This window comes from Galleria mellonella, unplaced genomic scaffold, assembly GCF_026898425.1.
Source record: "Galleria mellonella isolate WM207_F2 unplaced genomic scaffold, CSIRO_AGI_GalMel_v1 utg213, whole genome shotgun sequence".
Taxonomy (NCBI): domain Eukaryota; kingdom Metazoa; phylum Arthropoda; class Insecta; order Lepidoptera; family Pyralidae; genus Galleria; species Galleria mellonella.
This window is the reverse complement of record NW_026442039.1, coordinates 5,601,744-5,625,324: the sequence shown is the minus strand read 5'-3', so window position 1 is coordinate 5,625,324 and position 23,581 is coordinate 5,601,744. Positions and strand designations below refer to the sequence as shown.

At 33.4% G+C, this 23,581-nt stretch overlaps 2 protein-coding genes across 4 annotated transcripts in view; one reads left to right on the top strand and one right to left on the bottom strand.

The window, feature by feature from the left end:
- Window positions 1-23,581, bottom strand: part of LOC116413606 (uncharacterized) — a 185,494-nt gene that overhangs the window by 15,397 nt on the left and 146,516 nt on the right. The window lies entirely within an intron of this gene.
- Window positions 9,973-13,680, top strand: LOC128200579 (uncharacterized). Its single transcript, XM_052894430.1, has 2 exons — window positions 9,973-11,023; window positions 11,548-13,680. Exon 2 carries the CDS (start codon window positions 11,553-11,555, stop codon window positions 13,422-13,424), a length of 1,872 nt encoding a protein of 623 aa, XP_052750390.1. The 5' UTR covers window positions 9,973-11,023; window positions 11,548-11,552; the 3' UTR covers window positions 13,425-13,680.

Below are 23,581 nucleotides of genomic sequence, written 5' to 3'. Positions count from 1 at the left end.
TTGGGTACCTCTGTCCCATTCGTGTTTCAACCGTAAAGCAGTTGTGTTTGCATGGTTGTGTTTCGGTTTGAAGGGTGGGATATGGCGTGAATTTACTGGGTACAGAGGAATACTACCTGAGTGCTCAGGAATGGCAACGCATGGGGGTATCATGGGTGAAACAGTATACTCTGTTATGTCCATGGTACTGCTCATGTCTACAGGTGACGGTTACCACTTTCCATCAGGTGGGCCGTCAGCTTGTTTGCCATTCTAAGTTGTATAAAAAAAAAAATAGAACCATAGACGTAGACCATTTATCCGTTAGAAGGTCAAATACTCAAAATTTTGTTAACAGATAGCCTTAGGACTACACGCACCTTTGTATTATTTAGTTTATTACAAAAATTGAGACACGGACAAGTATTTTATTTCGTCAAAAGCTTCTCAGCTTCGAGCGCAAACAGTAATTTTAGTGGAAAAATTTTTAAATCAAAATTAACAAAGTAATCATTAATTTTTCAACCGACTTTAAAAAGAAGGGAGTTCTCTATTCGGTTGATACTTTTTTTATATTTGTTACTTTATAACTCCGTCAGTCATTAATCGATTTGGAAAATTAATTTTTTATCCAAAAGGATATACTTACAGTTTAGTCGTATAGAAACTTGGCGGAAACCACCAACAAATGCAATCCCAAAGAGGGTTGACGTCAGGCAGGTGGCCGGTCGTAAAACTAAAAACCAAATATTTTTGTAATATGGATAAAATGATATTACGCCGACCCCAAATGATTGGGATAAGGGTAGGAAGATCATTAGTCGAATAGAAACTTTATCAAAGTTGGTTTAGTAGTTTGAAGTAAAATGTGACTTTTTAATACATTTTAATTACGTTTATTCTCAAAACATATAAATATTTTTCTTTATGTTTTGGGAGAAATCAATGTGTTCTTAGGATGGGATTATAAAATTTATATATCAGAATATTCAGGTATCTAAAGATTAAAGATTTTTATTTATTTAATTAGATATTATTTAATCAAAAGAGAGTAGCTAAAACAGATAATAATCAGGTGAGTTTATTTATAGATCAAACATTCGACTGCTTTATTATGATCACAAAATTTATATCTTACAACATATTACAATGCCAAATGAATGAATAAAATGTAATCCCCGCCGACAGAAATGAACGCGACGTCAAAATATCTATAAATCTGCGTGTATTGGAACGGTGCGGTACGGTGTGACGAATCGATTCCACAAATAAACTGTGAGAATGCTATTAAATACATCACTAGCTTTAAATAGGAGTAACTAGGGCACATCGTGAAATGTATGAAATTTACAGAACTATTATGGATTGGACATGAAGACATGAAAAGGATAATGCAAACTGCCAACCTACCAATGTTCTTAACATGGAGATAAGAGAACTTATATATCTATCGGAGGGAGGAGGGAGGGATTGTTAGTAATGGGTTAAATAGTCCCCATCGCTAGCGATATACCCCGTCAAGCCGACCTCACCGCGGTAAACTCTCGTGGGTTAATTACTATTAAATTCGCCATCATGGGCCAACCGACCTGACTTTGTCCTCATCAATTTCATCCTCCACTGGCGTCCCACTATTGCATACTGTTAGCATAGGCGGATGCAATATTTCTATTCTACTAATTCTTAGACAAGAACAATAATAGGCGATAATAAATCAAATTAAATTGAAAATAAAATTACTCCATCTGTAAATAGTCGTATATATTTTTTAGTTGTCTCCTAGGTATATAGTACAAGGCCTGCTTAGTTTACGAATTATAAACATTTTATTATAAATTCCTATACAAAAAGTAAAAATTATTATCTAGCATGATGGTTTCCAGGGGGGACCATGTGGAGGTCGATCCGATGCGCATTGGATTATATTAAGTTGACCTCCACGTAATTCCCCCTGGAAACCATTGTGAACAATTCTTTTTGAATTCGTCACGATTGGCTAACTGACCTGCTTCATCCTCACCTATCATCCTTCACTGGTGCCTCGCCGGTGTATACCGATAGCGCGGGCGGGGCTACCATTCCATTATGATCCATTAAAAAAACTATTATAATAGCTATCAAGTCATTGAAAGATCATCGTAATAGAGTTTAAGACTATGTTTAGTAACAAGAGGCCGACCTAGACATTTAGTTTGCATGCCATGCCGTCAGAACTGGGGCCCCTTATCACCATAAATCTGTCTCGGTTTGTCCTCATTTCTCCTTTCACTCTATTTCTGAGGTGTCCTCTTTAAGTCAGCATTGATATAACATATCATGTATTGACTATTATAGCTATACTTTAGACCAGGGCTGTCCAAACTAGATAGGATTTAGGGCCAATAAAAATGCCTAAATTTATTAAGGGGCCGCAAAATATTTGTAAAAACAAAATGCAGCTATAATATTATTATTTTGTTATTGTATTACTTTTGCATTAATTTATCTTTTACAATTCTGTCAATATCAACATGAATATTGATAGTAGCTAGAAAAGATTTGGCGGGCCGCCTCAATTCAAGCTGCGGGCCGCGTGTGGCCTGCGGGACATGGTTTGGACAGCTCTGCTTTAGACTATAGTCAGTAAAAAAATAGTAAAGTCGATAATAACGTTAAATCTTTACAAAAAAAGACTTCATATGTAAATTAACTTACGACAGGAGGATTATTTAGCGTTTACATATACGGGTCATAAACTTATATATGGTATATCGAAGGTACATTTAAAATAGTCTCTAGTCAAACTGTTTATATTTACTCTTCTCCATCCAAAGGTTGCCTGAAGGAGATCGCTCTTAGCGATAAGGCCAGACATTGTTTTCTTAGTGTAATATTTTCTTGTAATTGTTTGTATCTATAATAAGTTTACTATTGTAATCTTATGAAGGAAACATAAAGAGTATCTATCTATCTATTTATTTACATTTAAAAAAATAGTTACCCTTTCACCATCGTACCTCTCGCTATAAAGCTGGACTTTAGCCTTATTTCTTGTAATACTATTATTAATGTGTATGGCATAATACTACTGTCCGTACATTCCATTCATTTGTACCTTGTACATCTAGATTGTAGAATGAGTTCCAGTTTTCAATTTTCCCTTTACAATATAATATGGGAAATTTAAAAATGTGCCTATAATAACTTAAAAGGCTGACAACGCACAAGCAAATCCTTTAGCGCAGGCGGTGATACCATTCCATTATCATGCATTAAAAAAAAGCAATTCCTCTCGTGTTGCAGGTGTTCGTGGGTGACGGTAGCCGTTTTCCACTAGATGGACCGTCTGCTCGTTTGTTTTCCTAACAAAAAAAAAAAGGTAGTCCTCAAACCTCAAAATGCTCAAATCGTATATTAATTTATGAATATATTAATTTAATTTCATTGTTATTTTTTTTTTTTAAATAAATTTAGAATCATGTATATAGTGAAGGTGAATGAATCGCTAGTGCTTTCGAGAAAGTCATGGGTACTTCTAAATTACAGTACCTAGACATCACGTAGCAACAATTTGCCGCAGACTAAATATTGTGACAGAAACACCAGACAAACAAAATAAAAGTGTATATAGCAATAATAAGAACCTGCTAGACAAAACAGTGTTTTAATAATACTTCTTTTTCTATTTTTATAAATAAAAAAAAAATTTTAATTTTTATCCAAATCATTAATATTTTTTTATTTTTTTAATGGGTGATAATGGAATGGTTACTCCGCCTGTGCTGTCGGTATACACTAGCGAGGCACCAGTGATGGATGATAAATGAGGATGAAGTAGGTTAGTTTGCCCATCGTGACGAATTCAACAAGAATTGTTCATGATGGTTTCCAGGGGGAACCACGTGGAGGTCGACCTAATAGGGCATATTGCTAGCAATGGGGCTGTCAAACTCCATTGCTAACAATCCCTTTCCCCCAAACTATTAATTAGAAAAACATTTTAGAGGGCATATTTTGCACTAAGATTATATAGATAGTGTATCTCCATACAAATACTAAGAGAAAAGCGGGTCAACTATGTCATACAATTTTGCGTGATTAATAGTTATGAGTAATTCCTTCATTCAGCAGAGGGAGACTGTATAAAAGTCGATTGCTTGGGTACCTCTGTCCCATTCGTGTTTCAACCGTGAAGCAGCTGCGTTTGCATGGGTGTGTTTCGGTTTGAAGAGTGGGATATGGCGTGAATTTACTGGGTACAGAGGAATAACACCTGAGTCCTCAGGAATGGCAACGCATGGGGGGTATCATGGGCGAAACAGTATACTTTGTTATGTCCATGGTACTGCTCATGTCTATAGGCGACGGTTACCACTTTCCATCAGGTGGACCGTCAGCTTGGTTGCCATTCTAAGTTGTATAAAAAAAAAACTTTTCTTAACTTAAATTCTGTAAAGTTCATTAAAAGGGTTAATGCACAGAACCTTAATATATTCATTAAATAATAAAATATAAATACGTCAAGATTCATTGTGTATGTAAGTATATAGAACAATAATAAAAAAAAAGAGTCAGCTAATTGTCAAAAAGCTGACCCGTTTTTAAGGCACCATGTTCTCTATCTATATAATCTAAGATTTTGCATTATTTACAATATAAATTTACAAACCATATTGGATTGTCTTAAAAACGGGCAGGTTTACACATTAGTGAGTAAGTATGTTTGTACATCTATTTACTGATTGCATTGCGAAGCCGGATGGTAATCATTATGTTACAAGAATCTATAATGAATTAGCCATATTTATTTATACAGTGTATGCTTAAAAATGCGATAACGTGTGTAGAAATATGTTTACACACATCATCTTGTCATGACTAACGACACTTTTTTTGTTGTTGAAAAAAAAATCAATAGTTTATCTATTGCTAATTGATATTACGGTCATAAATATCAGTTTATGACAAATTAATTAATATTATAACTAAACTGAATGTAAACAAAATGTATTGAAAATAATTTGCAGTATTTACACTGTTTAATTGCAATCATTAAGATTATGTATAATAAAAAAAAAAACTACTTCAATTGTAAAAAAAAAAAACAATTAGTTTGATTTCAAAACTAAATTTTTTGATAAAATTTCTATTGGACCAATTTGTATCAATTTGTTCTATCAGATAAACAAAAAAGATTTTCCAAATCGGTTTACAACTGATGTAGTTTGATTGACCTCCTTTTTAGAAGTCGGTTGAAAATAATGTATGTATATTATAGAATAACTAGCGATATGCACCGGTTTCGCACGGTTTTTCTGAAAATAAAATGTAGCCCATGATATTTTCTGATAATGTAACTTTCTATGGATGTTCATAATGGATAAATTGCAAAAAGCTTGCATAATAGTGGATAATAGGTAAAGTAAAGAAAAAAAAATTACTTTATCTATACAATTTAAGTAGGAAATAAATCTTCTCACTTTATAAGTTTAAATTACTCTTACTTGTTTTAATGTACAATGTTTTCATATATAAATTATTCAATGCATATTAGTTGATATTGCAAATTAAATTGCAGCATGCGACATGTCTATTTTTTATTCCTTGGCCTGTCTAGTTGAACCATGTTTTTGATTGGCCACGCCTGTATGAGCATAGGCTGTGCCTGCGGCTACAGAGGACCGTGAGCGAAGACACCTGCCAACCGCACAGAGAACTGGTTAGAAACAGAGTGTGTATGTGTGTATGTGTAGGTACTATACTACTCTCGAGTAATGCTAGAATGTTGCGGTCGTGCGACGTCGCAAATCTCAGCAATGTTACAACAGGTTAGTAATTACAGTCACAAAAAGTTTATTGCACATAATTTACAGAGCTGCGTCCCGTGATAGGCATATTTAGTTCGATTCCAGCAGATAACATTTACACATTGTAAGTAGATGTTTTTTTTACAGATTTTAAATTCATGGAATTCTTAACATTTATATTTAAATACCTACTTTTTTTAATGGGTGATAATAGAATGATAGCCCTTTTTTTGTTTTTTTTTACGTCTGGAAAATGCTTTATGCAGACCCATATACTTTGAGAGGGGTGAATGGGTACTGTGGGAATCCCCCCGTAAGGTGGGGGTGTACCCACCAAAAACCAGACGATATATCTTCGAGGTACCATATGTTGGAGACATGGGTTCGCTTTCGCACTCACCACATCTCCGACGGTAGCAACCCGCCCTCTGATGGTAAGAGCAGGTCTCCTCTCTCAAGATAGGGGGGCTGGCGTGCTCACCCTACCACTCGGGGGTTGAAAGAATGGTAGCCCTGCGTGCGCTTACAGTGTACGCTGGTGGAGCACCCGTGAGGACGAAAAGGTAGATCAGTCAGCCTGTTAACCTGTGTAAACTGTTTAGAGTCCAAACAGTTGGTAGTCCATGCAGGACAGAAATTTTATCAAATGGTCCCTCAGTGTTTTTTTTTAATGGATGATAATGGAATGATAATCCTGGTAAGCTTGGTATGGTTAGCCTGGTATGGTAAGACTGCGCTAACTGGATGACAGGTGAGAATGAAAAAGCAGGTCAGTTAGCCCAGCGTGATGAATACACTTGTAATTTAGCATGATGGTTTCCAGAGGGGGCCACGTGGAGATCGACCTGACAGGACAAATTGCTAGCAATGGGACTGGTAGTCCGCATTATTAACTATTCCTTTCCCCTCCACAATTTCGGATTTTTTTTGATGGGTGAAAATGGTATGGTAAACCCCGCACGCGCTAACGGGATACGCTGGCGGAGCACCAGTGAAGGGTGATAGATGAGAAATGAAAACAGGCCAGTTAGCTCATCATGATGAATTCATCAGGAATTAACCATGATATTTTCAGGGAGAACCGCGAGGAGGTCGACCTGGTTGGGTATATTGCTAGCAATGGGGTTCTCAGTCTCCATGACTAACAATCCCTTTCCCCCCACAATTTCGGATTAGGTTTATTGTTACTTACTTATCATCATCATTACAGCCTTTAACTGTCCACTGCTGAACATAAGCCTCCCCTTGGGGGTTTTTGTCAGTAGTTGCCACGTTTGGCAGGCGGATTGGTAACCGCAGTTAGGCTTTAGAAATGTTTTAAAAGGGACGCTGCTGTCCACCCCTCGCCTTCCCTTAGTCTGTTCTGTGACCGAGATCACACGGCAATAAGTAACACGAATGATAAATAAACCGTTGCCATGTGGTTTCGGGATAGAATAGGCCATCCATTCCTTTCTCGTGGGTGTCGTAAGAGGCGACTAAGGGAATGTATTGGTCGAGAGATAAGCAGCAATGTCCTTCATAAAACATTATCAGATTTTAAGAGGGACGCTAAAGGTCTTGCCTGAGTAAACCAACAACGTTAGAAGTTGCCATTGATCTCTCTACTATATTACTATATTATTTATACTAACTAGTATAATATAACATATAAATAAGTACCATAGCTATAAATTATCATAAAATAACTAGCAGATTAGCACAATAATTGTCACCGCGTTCACGGTACTGTAAAATGTTTACTCAAATGAAATAAACGCTCAGATTACGCTCTCGCAAACGCGACTTTGAGTGATGGTAGTCGTGGTGCTGTTTTAAATTTGTTTATGTCCCAGTTCTTAAGAGGACCGCTTTGCTAAGTTTTGTAATATGGCATAATTTATTAAGATTTACTGGATTTTTAATCCTTGCCCGCGTCTGTTTCTTTACTTACCTACTTCTAATACAAGTAATGGATTTTGTTACTGTAGTATTAAATTACTCTTCAAGTTATAATTGAATTTAATAACATAAATCGTAATTATAAAAAAAAAAAGCAAATGTTCCTAACTCTGATTATATAGATAGAGCATCGAGTGTTAAAAATGGGTCAACTTTTGTCAGCTAATTATCAAATTTGATGACTGGTTTAGCAATGTTCTCTATACTTACGCACATAATGTACTCGTATCTTGACGTATCTATATTTAATTAATTAATAAATAAAATTAGTCTTTGTGCATGAATGCAAAAAGATGTAAAGAATATAAAGCAGAATAAATATAGGTTATAAAGGAAATACTCATAACTATAGTTATTTATCATGCAAAAATGTATGAAAATCTTGACTCGCTTTTCTCGAAACATTTGTATGGACACAGTATATCTATATAATTTAAGGTTTCTAATAACATTGTGTTCCCATCGAGTTCTGTCAAAAGTTAGCTGCACAGATTATATGACCATAGATTAATACTTTACAACAGATAATTTTCGATATTTTTTTACGGAAGATTTATGTGTGCAGTTTGCACCTGTGAGAAGCCAAAAGGCGTGACCTATTGGTATAAGTACAGGTGTGTTGCCGATCCTTTCAGAAGGAGTATCCTTGTTTCTTGAATGTTTCAATGTTGTATCTGTTCGGAAATACTACTGGGAGTTGGTTTCATACTTTGGTCGTGTAATGAAAATGTTATACCAAACTAATCTCGAGGGACGGCGGTAGACTCACCTGCCTTGTTGAATTTTAACATACTCGACGAAATGTGGGCATGTCAGGTATCACTGTGTTAATTTGTTGTAGTCTAAATTAGAGACTGTAGTTAAGAGCATTTTTTTTATAATATTATCTTTTATAACTTTATAATTGTATATACGTATTACTTAATGTTTGCGCATTTGACAGAAAATACGTTTTATGCAATTGCCACGAAATTCCATTTAATATATAACGAAATTTAATTAATTAATGGTAGTAGGAATCACAACGCGCTTGAGTTTTTATATTAATTTGTATAGAGCGTTTGACAGTTGGTAGAGAAATGGCGGGAATCAGGTGCCAGTGTTGCCACATTTTCCATATAAAATATTATGTTGAAAATTGTTTATGGTATTATTTATTCTTATAAATTAATAATGACGTTAAAGTATTTATTGTTAACAAAATTTTGTTTAAAATTTAATAGAGTCGAAGAGGACTCTTAAATAGCTTCGTTCATTGCATAAATATTTCTATATTCACAAATTCATAAACACTTCTCTATAACGCATTTTTCTAATAAAGTGGGTTGTTTGACATATTTATATTTTTATTTTACTCTAGAACTTAATTTTTGTAACTCTGTAAATGATGTTTAAAAATATTACAATGATATAAATATTTTGGACGATTAACGCGATTTCATATAGCTGTTTTAATATTGTTATATTTATATCAGAACTTCTTAACCGGTGGTCCGTAGGCTATACTAGTGGTCCCTGGAAGTACCTGAAGTGGTTCGTGAAACTATTCGAAAAAGGTTAAACAGGTGACAATGAGTCGACATAACGACACACGCTGCTGCCTGCGTTATAATTAGATAAAATAAATGCATGTTTTATTTTTAGAATTATTAAGAATTTTCTTGAAAAATTAATAAATATGGTGTTGTGTAAACTGTTTGGAGTCTAAACAATTGGTGGTCCATGCAGGACAGAAATTTTATCAAATGGTTCCTTATCACTAAATAGTACAGATGGGCAAAGCACCGGGTTTAAACCCGGTGCTTTGGTAAAAACCCAATAAACACCCATAAACTCCCATAATCACCCAAAAAAATAGGTTTTTACGTATTTTTTTGAAAATATGTAAGTAATACCAATAAATTATTTTTATAAATTGTATTGATCAATTCTACAATATTAAATAAAACGTTAACTAATAATATTTCAGGAAATTTTAAAAATCTATATATAATAAAATGAAAGTAATTAATTTTCAGTGTTTTCATGTTGCAGTTGATCAACATGTTGGCCTTTTGCTTCCCGTAGATACTTTAAAATTTCTTCATAACACCTCGTTCGCACACATGGCCGTATATATTTAAATTCTTGAGCCACTAACAGTCCGAAATACTCATTTCTTTTATCCTCTTCTCCATAAATTAAGCATTTAGAACAGTTTGTTTCTTCTTTCAGTAAATTTTCTTTTACTTTATCCTCGTTTTTTTCTTTGTTGCGACGACGCTGGGTAAATCATCTGGACACTGGGTCTCACTATCGCCAAATATATTTGGAGATCGGCTTCGGCTACGGCTTGGCAGACATTTTTTTCTTTCTACAATTTTAAATTAAATTTATTAGAATAAATGCTTCGAACACACGCGATCTAAGTACCTTTTGTGTTTATTATACCTTACCTACCTAGGTATAAAAAGAGTACTTACGTAGATTTTCTTTTATTAACTGTTTTATACGAAGATCTTGATCTCTCAAATTAGCATCCATTTTACTTCCAGTGATTATCAACTAAATTAATAATCCACAAAGTATTAAATAACGTTTTTATGAAATATTTAGCACAAAAACAATACCCTTTAAATATCGATCGTCAGTAACTGTGGCTGACTTACCTATATTCTAGCAAGCAGGACTGCCAGATGTGAAGGGGAAATCCCCAATAAATTGTTGCATGTGACTGATGATGTGAGCATGTTCGTTTCATAATAAAAATGTTGCCAGGTAACCAAAAAGTCGTATGTTTTTGTGCGAATTACGATCATAATCTTTACGATCGTACATTAAAAAATAGACAAATAATAGTATGAGTACGATTTAAATCGTATATCTGTCAACCCTGCTAGCAAGACAGCGACAAAATCACGTTGCATAACAATGTAGCCCAAGCTTATATCTTATGAAATATACGGAAGAGATACGGACTTAGAAAAAACAGAAATGTTGTTCTTTGTGGAAGTCATTGATGAAATTCTATGTATTTTAGCCCGCAAACTTTCTTCAAACAAAAACAGCGCCATCTAGTATCGAGTTCTGTAATTATCTCTTTGTTTATGGATTTGAAGTAAGACCGCCACGCATGCAATACATTATGACTGGGGATTCCCCTATTCGTCGACGCTGAATATGAGGCGACGACAATCACTGTCAAACGTGTTCACTATTACTCTGACTCTGGTAACGTGACTTCCTGGTAACGTGTTAGGTAGGAAAAGCAGTAAAAAAGTGCATATTAAGGGAGCAGATTTGAAATAATATTTATACTTAACAAGAAATAATTAAAGGTAAGTGGATTTTTGAATGATACAATTATATCATGATCACTTAACAATTTTAACTTAAAATTAGATGTATTATTACAAGCTTTTATTTAGCTTGCGTTATGTAAATAAAAGTATGTAGGTATGTTCGTATGTTGATGCAATTATCCTCAATCCTCAACCGACTGGGATAAAATTTTCCATACACGTTTATTTTGGATGATAGTGCATAGTTAGCTGAGAGTCGTCATTGGATAATAATGGTGGATAGCCTAAGATGTGTACTAGATATTTATTTTTAACATAATATGCGTAAGTACCTAATCGAATTAAAGAAGTTGCTGAGAAAAATACAGAACAATACGATAATAAACTAGCGTCTGCGTTTAATCCTCCGAGGAGATGTAATTTTACAAAGGTTTTTTGTATTTATTTTATTATTTTTTTAATAAATTTATTGTAAATAACAAGAAATAATCATTGTAAAAAAATAGGCACTCTATTGTTGAATTTTCGTCAGACCAACTAATCATCGTTCATTTTTTTAGGTTCAATGGGGAGACCTAAAGATTTACGCATATGGGAGCACTACCGTACTTTACCAAACAAGTCTGTTTCTTGCAAGCTTTGTAATAAGGTCTACAAATTCAGTAATGCTGCCAAAATGCTTCAACATCTTATCACTTGTCCAAAATCTCCAGAAACATTAAAAGACTCTATGAAACTTATAAAAGATAGCTCGTCCAAAACCAAAATGTCTGGACTGTCAGAGATAGAGACAAATGATTCTTTTATAAGCCCCTCGTCGTCTGCTAACACTACAATAAATGCTGAGTTTCAAGACACCGATGATCATATAAAAACAGAATTAGCGAGAGCTATATTTGTAACAGGGACGCCATTATCGATGGTGCAACATCCTTTATGGATACAATTTTTCGAAAAATTGCAACCAAAATTTAAAATACCTTCACGTAAAGCTTTAGCGACAAAATACTTAGATAAAATATATAGAGAAATGCGTTTTGAGTTAAATGAGGAACTAAATGCTTGTAGTTACTTACACCTTCAGTGCGATGGCTGGTCTAATTTAAGAAATGAAGGAATAATAAACTTTCTTATATCAAAACCTCAACCTGCATACGTTAAAAGTTTGAATACAGAAAGTAATCCTCACACTAGTGAATACCTTAGCCAAGAAGTTGAAAAAGTAATGAAAGTGTATGGAGCAAATAAGTTTCTTGTACTTATTGGCGATAACGCTAGAAATATACAAAAAGCATTCGAATTAACAAAACTCAAATATCCACATGTTGTTCCTCTCGGTTGCTGTGCACATATCCTTAACTTGTTGTGCCAAGATATTGTAAAGATACAAGAAGTAACTGTGTTTATTATGCAAGCCATAAATATAATAAAAACTGTTAAAAGGAGTCAACGATTAAGTTCCTTGTTGATAAAATCAAGGCAGGGTGAAGATTCTACACAAACACTAAAATTGCCTTGTGCTACAAGATGGGGAAGTCATGTTACTTCGTTAAAAAGTTTGAAAGCAAATAAGATAGCTTTGCAAATATTAACAGTTAGAGAAGATGTGGTAATTTCAAGAGATATTAAAGATTTAATTCTAAGTGATGATTTCTGGACGAAGACAGGGGAATGTATAAGTATTTTGGAACCAGTCACTGAAAGCATATTTTACTTAGAGAGCGACCAGAATCGTTTGCATCGCACATACATTACATTTAGAGATGTACAAGCTAAGATACGTTTTGCATTAAATGAGATTTCGACATTGAGCGAAGAAAGCAAACAGCAGATTCTAACATCAGTATCTTCAAGATGCAATATGGCAATGAGGCCAATACATTTTGCAGCATATATTCTAGACCCCAGGACTCTAGGAGTCGAACTTACTCAAGAGGAAGAACTTAAGGGTATGGAGTTTATCTACAATTTAAGCCAACACTTAAGTTTGTCAAATGTAATGGCAGATTTGGCGTGTTATAAAGCTAAAGAAAACTTTTGGGCCAGAGGATTTGTATGGAGCTCATTAGATAGCATTGAGCCCCTAATATGGTGGAAAGGTATTTGTGGTTCCACTGAGTTAAGCAAAGTAGCGATTCGTATTCTATCAGCTCCCTGTACTTCGGCAGCCACTGAGCGTTCCTTTAGTATCCAAGGCTACATACATAATAACAAAAGAAATCGACTTACAACTGAAAGAACTGAAAAAATTTCATTCATTTGTTATAACTGGAATCTTAAACATAAAGCTGAATGCGAGGACATTCAGTTTAATGAAGAAAATACCTTAGAAGCTTTCATTGAGCAAGTAAATGAACATAACAGTTTAGACGAAATAGAGCCTATCGAACCTATACAATTCATCGCTTGTAATAACTCTGAATCTGACAGTGATTGACTGTAGTTTTACATTTTACTTTCATCTCTTTCTTAATAAACTCAAAATCAAATTAAAAGTTTTTTATTCTGTAGGCTGCATAATAATATTGTCTATGTCCAGTATAGTGGACGTCTTGCGGCTGAGATGACGATGATGAAGTACAAAATCATAAACACCCAAAAATTTGGGTGTTTATGGGGTTTAAACCCAATAAACCCAAAACACCCGGTTTTTACCCACCAGACTTTAAACCCACCCAGGTGGATTGCCCATCTCTACTAAATAGTTTTTTAAATAGATGATAATAGAATAGTAACCCACCTGTGCTATCGGTATATGCTGGCGGGGCACCATTGAGGGATAACAGGTGAGAATGAAAAAGCAGGTCAGTTAGCCCATCGTGATAAATACACCTGGATTCCAGCACAATTGTTTCCAGGGGATCTCGTGGTGGTTGAGTAGTAAGGTAGTATATTGCTAGCAATAAGGCTGTCCCCCCCCTACCCCTCACTAATAGGTTAAAAATCACTGATCCAGACAATTGTAATTAATTTATAGTAATAAATGGCATGGAGATACGTAGCCAAGTTCAGCGTTCTTTGGCCATGTTCCAATATGTCTAATGTGGGGGGAGGGGGTTATTAGTAATGGGTACTAATAACTCTATCGTTAACAATATATCTAATAGTTTGATTTCCACGCGGTTCCGCTTGGAAATCATCGTGGTTAATTTCTGGTGGATTCGTCATGAAGGACCAAGTACATATATTAATAATGTATAAATATGTCAAGTATTTCTTTATTTTTCCTTTACTGAATAATGCATCGTCCAATTATTTCTCGGTCGAGTAGTAGAGAACACCGTCCGGTGTTAAGTCCGTCAAATGTACATAGAATTTTACTGTGTATTAAAGTTTAAATAAACAATTAATTATTACAGATATTTAAATACACGACAACAATATTAAGCAAGCAAAGTTACAGTAAGTATAACTAAGTATTATACAAGTTGGTACAGTAATTTACTACAAAAGAATAGACAGATCAATCTTTCAGAGTTTGTATACAAGAACATTGAAATCGTTTCTTTTTTTTCTTTTACCCAGTTTAGAACGTTGTTTTGTTGTTCTGTACCAAGCAGAGGCAGCTAGAAACTCGACAAACTTTCTTAAAAGGATTTCGAATCGAAAAAGAAATAAGTTTGTATTCATTAAAGTACCAACAAGACGTTGTTTGTTTGTATTTTCTCTGGATCTATCTTTACCAATATTATAAATGTAAAAGTGAGTTTGTTTGTTACGTTATAACGTCTTAATGTCTTAACTAATTATTGTGAAATTTAGTAAACACAAACTATATGAGATGTAGAAGGATATAGGCTACTTTTTATCCTGGTCAGTAAATATATCCCGGCCACGCGGTAGAAGTCGTGGGAAAAAGCTAGCGTACAATATTTTTATTTCTTTCTTATAATATGGCGTAATAGCAATACGGGGTAAATAATTATGGTTATACATTATTCTTTTTGCTATTTGTTTATGTTAGTTTCTTTTATTATAGTTTAACAAGTTGTTAGTTTGTTAATAAATATAATAAGTCATTTTTAGCTTAATTTTGAAAATAAGACTGAATTTATCACCTCTCTACGAGTACATTAAACACTGATTGTGTGTGGGAATCTATAAATTGTTTGCAAGTAGGCTATATTGTGGTTTTGGCGCGAAAATTTGTTTGTTTTACCAGTACTGAAATATAAAACGTACGCCATCTGCAATGGTTCTTGTGGTTGAATGGTTTTAAAAGTAGAAAGAGAACGTCCAGCTTTGAAAATAATGCCTATACTGAAATAGCATTTCTTATGGACCTGGCAATAGATTTTCTACAAATAAAATGGTAATTATTATATTTGTTTATTGTGTTATTTTTTGTTTGTTTTTGAATTAATTAAAAAAAAAAACCAACTACAAAAATTAAAAAAAACATTATAAAAATACAACAGTAAAAACAAAAAGTCAACAGGTTTTTACAAATAAAAAGAAGATTTAACCAAATGCATATGACATCGCTAATGCGTACAATTAACTAAATTAAACTTGAAGTAATAGATACAAGCATTGTTAGTAGGTAGTTACGTAAAATAAAAAGTTGAAATCACACGCTCAAAGATGAATTATCAAAAAACCACTGACTCAGCACACGTCTTGCGGATTCTATCACAGAATTAAATAAATTTATTTATTTAACTTCTTATTGTACTAGAAACATAAAAATATACAATGATAATTTAACAATTTAAATAAAATACAGTAACATAAAATATAGATTAAAATATACACATAAAGGTACAAAAGGCGGTCTTATCGATAGCGCAATCTCTTACAGTTACTTTGGTTAAAGGAGAACAAATAGGAATTAATTTAAATCGATATCTCTATATATTTTATTAATGTTTTCGTTTACACGCCAGAGCTATGATTTTTTATAATAGAGGAATATACATAGAGAACAAGAGTGCTCATATTTATAGAGAAATAACTGAGTTAAGGTTTTTTATACAACTTTGAATGAGAAACAAGCTGACGGTACTTCTAATGGATATATTCATTGTCTACAAATGTAGACAGTATTGTCGACCGATTGGTACCCAGTAATTTCATGGCCACTCTTGAAATTGAAACACAACCATGCAAACACAGCTGTATGCTTTACTAGGTGTATACTCGATAATGTTACAAAGATTACATTATTAGAATTAATTGTTAGCGAATTTACAGAAATTTCCTGTCAGCCACGTTACAGAAGGAATTTCTGCGTATTTTATATATCTAGAAGTACATTTTAGAATTAGTTTAGGCTTCTAGAAGTGTATGAGAGTTGTATAAAGCAGAAGATTTGGAGAAAAGTATGTATTATAAACTTGAAAATTTGTAAAGATGGTTGGATATTTAGTACTTTTTCACGCATAAATTACTGAACGGATTTGAACGAAATTTAGTACACCGGTAGACTATATCCTAACTTAGTACATAGGATGCTTAATGTAGTAACAGATAGGTTACTACATAAAGTATCCTATGTACTAAATGTATAAAATTTCTAATTTTACATAGAATCCTGTATATACTGATGTATTTAGCACATACTACATGTACCAAATTTATATCCTAACACAGGATTTTATATACCGATGCATGATTTCAAATTCGGGGGGAATATTTAATTATAAATAAATTTTGGCCTAACGCCGCGGGTTCAATTCTCGTGCAATTTAACAATGTATTAGTTTGTGTGTTAATGTTTGAAAAAAAGTATTTTCCAAAAATTTACTTATTTATTTATTTATTATTACCTGCAGTTTACAGATGATCAAACCCCAACATACTACAGGTAATTAAAATTTATAGGTACATGTCAAGTTATTTACAATAATTATTAGTAATAATTAACTATAAAAGATTACGATTATATTCAATTTTCATAAAATGTCAATTCTGTAATTAATTAACCAGAGGGAGACTTTGTACAAAAGTCGATTGCTTGGGTATCTCTGTCCCGTTCGTGTTTCAACCGTGAAGCAGTTGTGTTTGCATGGCTGTGTTTCGGTTTGAAGGGTGGGATATGGCGTGAATTTATTGGGTACAGAGGAATAACATTTGAGTCCTCAGGAATGGCAACGCATGGGGGTTATCATGTACTCATGATACCCCACATGAGTGAAACAGTATACTGTGTTATGTCCATGGTACTGCTCATGTCTATAGGCGACGGTTACCACTTTCCATCATGTGGGCCGTCAGCTTGTTTGCCGTTCTAAGTTGTATTAAAAAAAAATCCACTATAGTAAATAGGAAAACAATAATAATATATAATACAATGTCAATATATACATTAGAGCAAACATTAGAGATATGTCATAGAGAATCCAGGAATATATAAGCTGCATTATTTATTTATTAGTCATAATATTTAGTTATTAGTTTTAATATCCATTAGTAAAAGTGCTGTTTATTTTGTCACAAGATGACATTATGTAAAACGTTCAGTGGCAAAAAAAAATATATTGCTCAATAAATAACGCAGATAACTTTGAAAAGAAATAAAAATTAAATGTCAAGGACAGTCAGTAAATTTATGCTTCATAGACATCACAAGTAGTCGAGACTATGCATCCGTGGAATCGCGTTCCGAGAATAGAATGGCGGTCGAATAGTTTATTTGTGATTTGTAGCATTCATAGGCATAGTCTAGGCTTTGTAGTACAATAGAATCTTTGTAGTTTTAGTGTCTGGCTGTTTGTTCACACACTTTCTTTCACCATTGTAATTTGGTATACAGAGGAGAAATTTTATGTACGACAATGAAATGGTAACTCCATTTGCGCTATCGGTATGCGCTGGCGGGGCACCAGTGAGGGATGAAAGGTGAGAATGAAAAAGCAGGTCTGTTAGCCCATCGTGACGAATTCAACGATAAATTTGTCAAGAACGGATTCCAGGGTGAACTGCGTGGAGGTCGACCTGATTGTACATATTGATAGCAATAGGAACTAACCTCAATATTACTAACAATCTTCCCCCCCCCCCCACTACATGGGATGTTAGTCAGTCTCATAGGTATTATGCATAGTCTAGTTTGTATGGAATGCTTATGTTTGTACCTACATTCTACATAGAATATTTATGTCTGTTTATCATGTTATTGGCATTCCAGCATCATTCATGAACGCTGGATCTACACGTGCAGTAGTACTCGAGACTGACTAGTGTCAAGTGGATGTCAATGTTCCAATAGCGAAATTAGCATTTGCAATGATTAAAACAGCCGGCGAATTAAATTTAATTATCATTCCTTATTATTTATTTAGTTATACTGTTTAACTTAAAATAATTATGCGGGGTATTTACACAACTGGATTATATATATATCTGTATAGCTGAGATTATTTTTTAATTTTTTTTTTGTAAAATAGACAAAGGAAATGTGAAGTGCAAGACATGATTATTTTCTATTTAAAAAGTATGTATAATTTATTGAATTTTTAAAATATATTCCAAGAAATGCTGAATTGGAATTAGACTCACAATTTTTGAGAATTATAAAAAAAGAGGCTGTCAAATTGGTTTTTTTTTAGTACCTGTTATTACATAAGAGAAAGTAACTTTTAAAATTATAGATCCTGTGATATTTTATGAGTATAAAATATAAATATAAGAAAAAATCCACATTTTTTTAATTGCACATTAGTAAATTATATATTAATGATAGAAATAATGAAACTAAATAACTTCAATAGTTAGTTGTTTACATAACTAAAGTTTGCAATTAAATCACTTGTTCCCCATCTTAACCTATATTGCTGTAACAACGTCGAGGCGCCACATTCGTCATTTGACATCAGTACATACAAACAAAAGTAATATATGCCTATAGTTATAATATGAACTAGGTCACATCACACCAACAAATCCTAATTGGCTGAATTACGTAATGGCAACCACTAGGTGTGAGGTCTTCATGATACAATCAATTGATTAAATAAAATGCTCCTATCATTTTGGGAAACCATAGGAATAATTTATTTATTAATTTTTTTTTATACAACTTAGAATGGCAAACAAGCTGATGGCCCACCTGATGGAAAGTGGTAACCGTCGCTTATAGACATGAGCAATACCATGGACATAACAGAGTATACTGTTTCGCTCATGATATCCCCCATGCGTTGCCATTCCTGGGGACTCAGATGTTATTCCTCTGTACCAGTCATGGTCAGAGCTCTCAGCAATGGTAACGAGAGGGTATCATAGGAATTATAGTGTTTTCTCTGATGTCAATGGTGCTCCTGTCTATAGGCGATGGTTACCGCTTTCCATCAGGTGGGGTGTCAGCTTATTGGCCAGTCTAGATGTAATAAAAAAGCGTATTTAATTATAACCTAGTTTAGTTACTAACATCATTGTAACGTCATTATTATTTTAAATTATTATATATATATATATATATATATATATATATATATATATATATATATATATATATATATATATATATATATACAATCAATTAAAATATACAATAATTTAAAATTACGTTATATATTATGTTAAACTATGTATTATATACTAGTTTCTTTGATTTAAAAGTCTAAACCATTGAATCGATTATCAGAGATCAGAAGAGATAAAAAAATTCGTATCGCCTTTTAATTGATGGAGTTGAAAAAACTGAATTAAAAACCTCCTCCTGTTTTGAAGTCGGTTGAAGATCATATGTAGTATTAAATATGTGTATAAATGAGACAGTTGGCACTCAGTTCTCTCTGCTTATCTAGCTAGTGACTTGGCTTGAAGATAATCATAAAAGTCTCTGTGTCTAGACGAGTTTTTACAGTAATCAATGCCATTGTTAACTTGTTTATAGATTACAAAGAGTGCGTTTAATTATAGTGGCAGAGGTATATCTGACAGGTCTTTGATCTGAGATTAGCAAAAACGCGTTGAAAAACCCGCCAATTATACAAGTTTACGTCAAGCATGTCGAAACAAACGTATGAACGGAATAAATACGTAATGATTAATGATTGTTTCTCGCTGGTGAGCTTCGCGACCCGCTGATTTTAAAATTTTAATTGATACCTCTATTATATAGGGCTGGCGCTCGAATCATAATCATTATGATGTCTATATTGTAGGGTTGAGAAAACGTTTGAACGAAATAGCTTTTTAAGGCTCCAATGTATTAGATAATAATTTTTACTTTTTTTATAGGAATTTATAATATATATATTTATAATAAAATGTTTATAATTCGTATTTTATCTATTTATGTTTGTAAAATGCCTAAATTCGTATGGTCCTGGCTTAACGGTAAGTATAAATTTACATATTTATATGGTTTTAACAATCACAATGTGTTCTGGGCATATGAATAAAATGGGCAACCGCTTCTTTTTCCGTAGGTATCGTGAGAGACGACTACGAGAACTTAATAGACGAGATAAAGACAGCAGCGTCCCTCTTAAACATTTCTAAAAGCCTAACTGCGATTGTTAACGCGCCCGCCAAGCGTGGCAATTACTGGCAAAACTCCTTTATGAGGAAGGTTTACGGCTGAAATGAATGTCTAAAAAATAATTAATTAAAATGAAATTAGACACAACTGTGAAACTAGATAAAATGAAATACAGGTTGTATTTAATTTTATCTGATAATTTTTGCTTAATGCTGGAATAAACTACATTTAATTTAGTCCAGCAGTTGTTACATAACACTGAAACATACAGTTAAAAAAGACTAAAAAAATTTGTTTCAGCTTCTAATGTTTATATTAAAATTTTTTGAATACAAGAATACATAAAATAATAGCAGTAACCAACGATCTTTAATTTACATACGAAAAACGAATAATTTACGTACAAGTGTACAAGTACTTATGGTCCATCGTATTTCACGTGTGGCAACCCTAGCCATGTCCGCTAATCATTTCGCTCTATATCTCTGACGCGTATTTATCACCAATTTACGATGACTCACCGCTAACGCTAGCACACTGACTTAATTCCGTGAAATCAGATTTAGGGCGGCCAATGTAAACGCTCTGCAGGATGACCGCCCTTTTATTTGCTTTATAATAGCGGTCACATTTGTGCCAAAGTAAATAAATATTTTACTTTATATATCCGTAATAAAAACTGTGGATTAAATTATTTTTAGGCGTAAATATTTATACTGTATTGTATCGTTCGTGGTCGAGTCATAGTACTTATTCGTCATTAGTGTAATTTAGGCAAATCAAATGATAAAAGAGATATTTCTAGAAGCGTCATTTGAAAGAAAATCTGATTGATATTTTGTTATTCATTATGGCGATAATTAAAAGACTTTAAGTTTATAAACATAAGTTTCATTGTTTTGAAAGAGCAGTTTCTTCTGATATAAGCAATTTTGAAAATGTTTATATATATAAAAGTAGGTACTATTTGCTGAACATTAGAATAACTTAATTTTATACATTTTTTTAAATAACAACACTTACAATTATTTATACACAGTCTCCCAACTCACCGCAGTAAGGCATCGTACCCAATATACTGGTAGCGTTGTATATTATATATGTATGTATATATGTATATATATATGTATATGTACATATATGTTATATAGATAGACGAATTTATAAGTAACAAATTGGTTGCTTATAAATATGACTGTGCTACCTAAATGGAGCAATATATTTAATTATCCAAAAACATTTTTTTTTTTTTAAATAGGTGATAATGGATTGGTATTCCTCGCCTGCGCTTATCGGTATGCACTGACGGGGCACCAGTGAGAGATGATAGGTGACATCGAAAGCAGGTAGTTAATCATCGAAAGCAGGTAGTTAACCCAGATGACTTACACTAGAATTAACCACGATGCTTTCCAGGGGGTCGACCCCATTACACCACCACCAGTAGACCCCATTACAAACAATCCTTTTCTCCACGTCAAAGACATTGTTATCACAATTTAAGCAGATAAACCCGCGGGTTAGAGTTAGTTGTGTAGTTAATATAAAAAAATAGCTTGGTCACTGATCAGGATTACGGTTTCCATCCGTATAATCTTACGACGCATCGGATATATGACGCTATGGCCCATTGTAATAGTTAATAATAGGTGACAGACACGAGACGGCCACGCCTCTCCATTATAAAATATCATGTTATTAATCGCAACTTAATGCATATTTATAACATGGCAACGGAGATGGTAAATGGCAGCAACTGTTCAGAATATATTTTTAGAGGATTTCGAAATAATGAATTTTTACGATTAAAGTGAGCATTTTTTTATACGACTTGGGTGTTTGTCAATAAATTTGGCACGTAGGAAGCATAGCGGTAGTTATCATTCTATATCAAATAGTAAATAGCAATACATCGATCGTGTTAGCGATCCTTATAGATAATCTTTTAAAGTACAAGCAATAACAACCAATACATGCAATAACAAGACGGATGCCACATGACTAAGTACAATTCCGTACGTAAATCACAACAGCTATTACGTATCGAATAGTAAATATCTATTTATCGATCAATCGATTGATCGCCATTGACAATGTAATAGAATCCGAATAAGATCAAGATCACGGCCGAATCCGTTAGCAGTTGTGTAATAGCTGTGGTAAAAGGTATAAGCGATGAGCGTATATATACATATATTTTTTTTTTATTATTAGTGCCACATATTTGAACCTAGAACCTGACGCTTAAGGTATTTCCTACGTTATAAATAATTAAATCTGGGAGTATTATACCTGGAGTATCTAAACTCAAGCCAATTCAGAAAACATCGTGTCCAAAATTGGCTTGACTGGGAATTAAAACAGTAACAGCATTACGTAAAGCAATATGTCTACACTTGTTGTATCATGGAAGTAGTCAACAATTAGGTGTAAATTTTGAAATAGAAATTATTATCATGCCAACAGGCATAATTTTGTGTTCGTGTGTGTAATGTGATTTTCATACATTTATTACTTTATTATATTAAACATTAAATATGTGTTTTAGTTGTAATTGTAACAACCGTGAAGCAGTTGTGTTTGCATGGCTGTGTTTCGGTTTGAAGGATGGGATATGGCAGTGAATTTACAGGGTGCAGAGGAATAACATCTGTGTCCTCAGCAATGGCAACGCATGGGGGGTATCATGGGCGAAACAGTATACTCTGTTATGTCCATGGTATTGCTCATGTCTATAGGCGACGGTTGCCACTTTCCATCAGGTGGGCCGTCAGCTTGCTTGCCATTCTAAGTTGTATAAAAAAAATTCCTAACCATTGTCTTATCTTTATTTAATTGTTATATATTATAATAAGATATATCTTAGTCTAAAGTTTGCCAGATTTTCTAAAACTACAGTTGTAATAATTTCAAAAGTAATTGCAATATTTATCAAAAAGAATTAGATTAACAAGCATTGATTTATATAAAACATTGAAAATAACTTTCAAATATAAAGTTTTTTTTTATTCAGACGAACATCTTTGCAAATAGAACAAATAGAACTTTGCATAAGAGAATAGAATTTTAAAGTTTATTTTAAACGCTATATCTTTTAATTTGTGGATGTTGAGCGTGAACTCGACTTGCAACATCTTTAGACAATTATAAAGAACAAATCAATT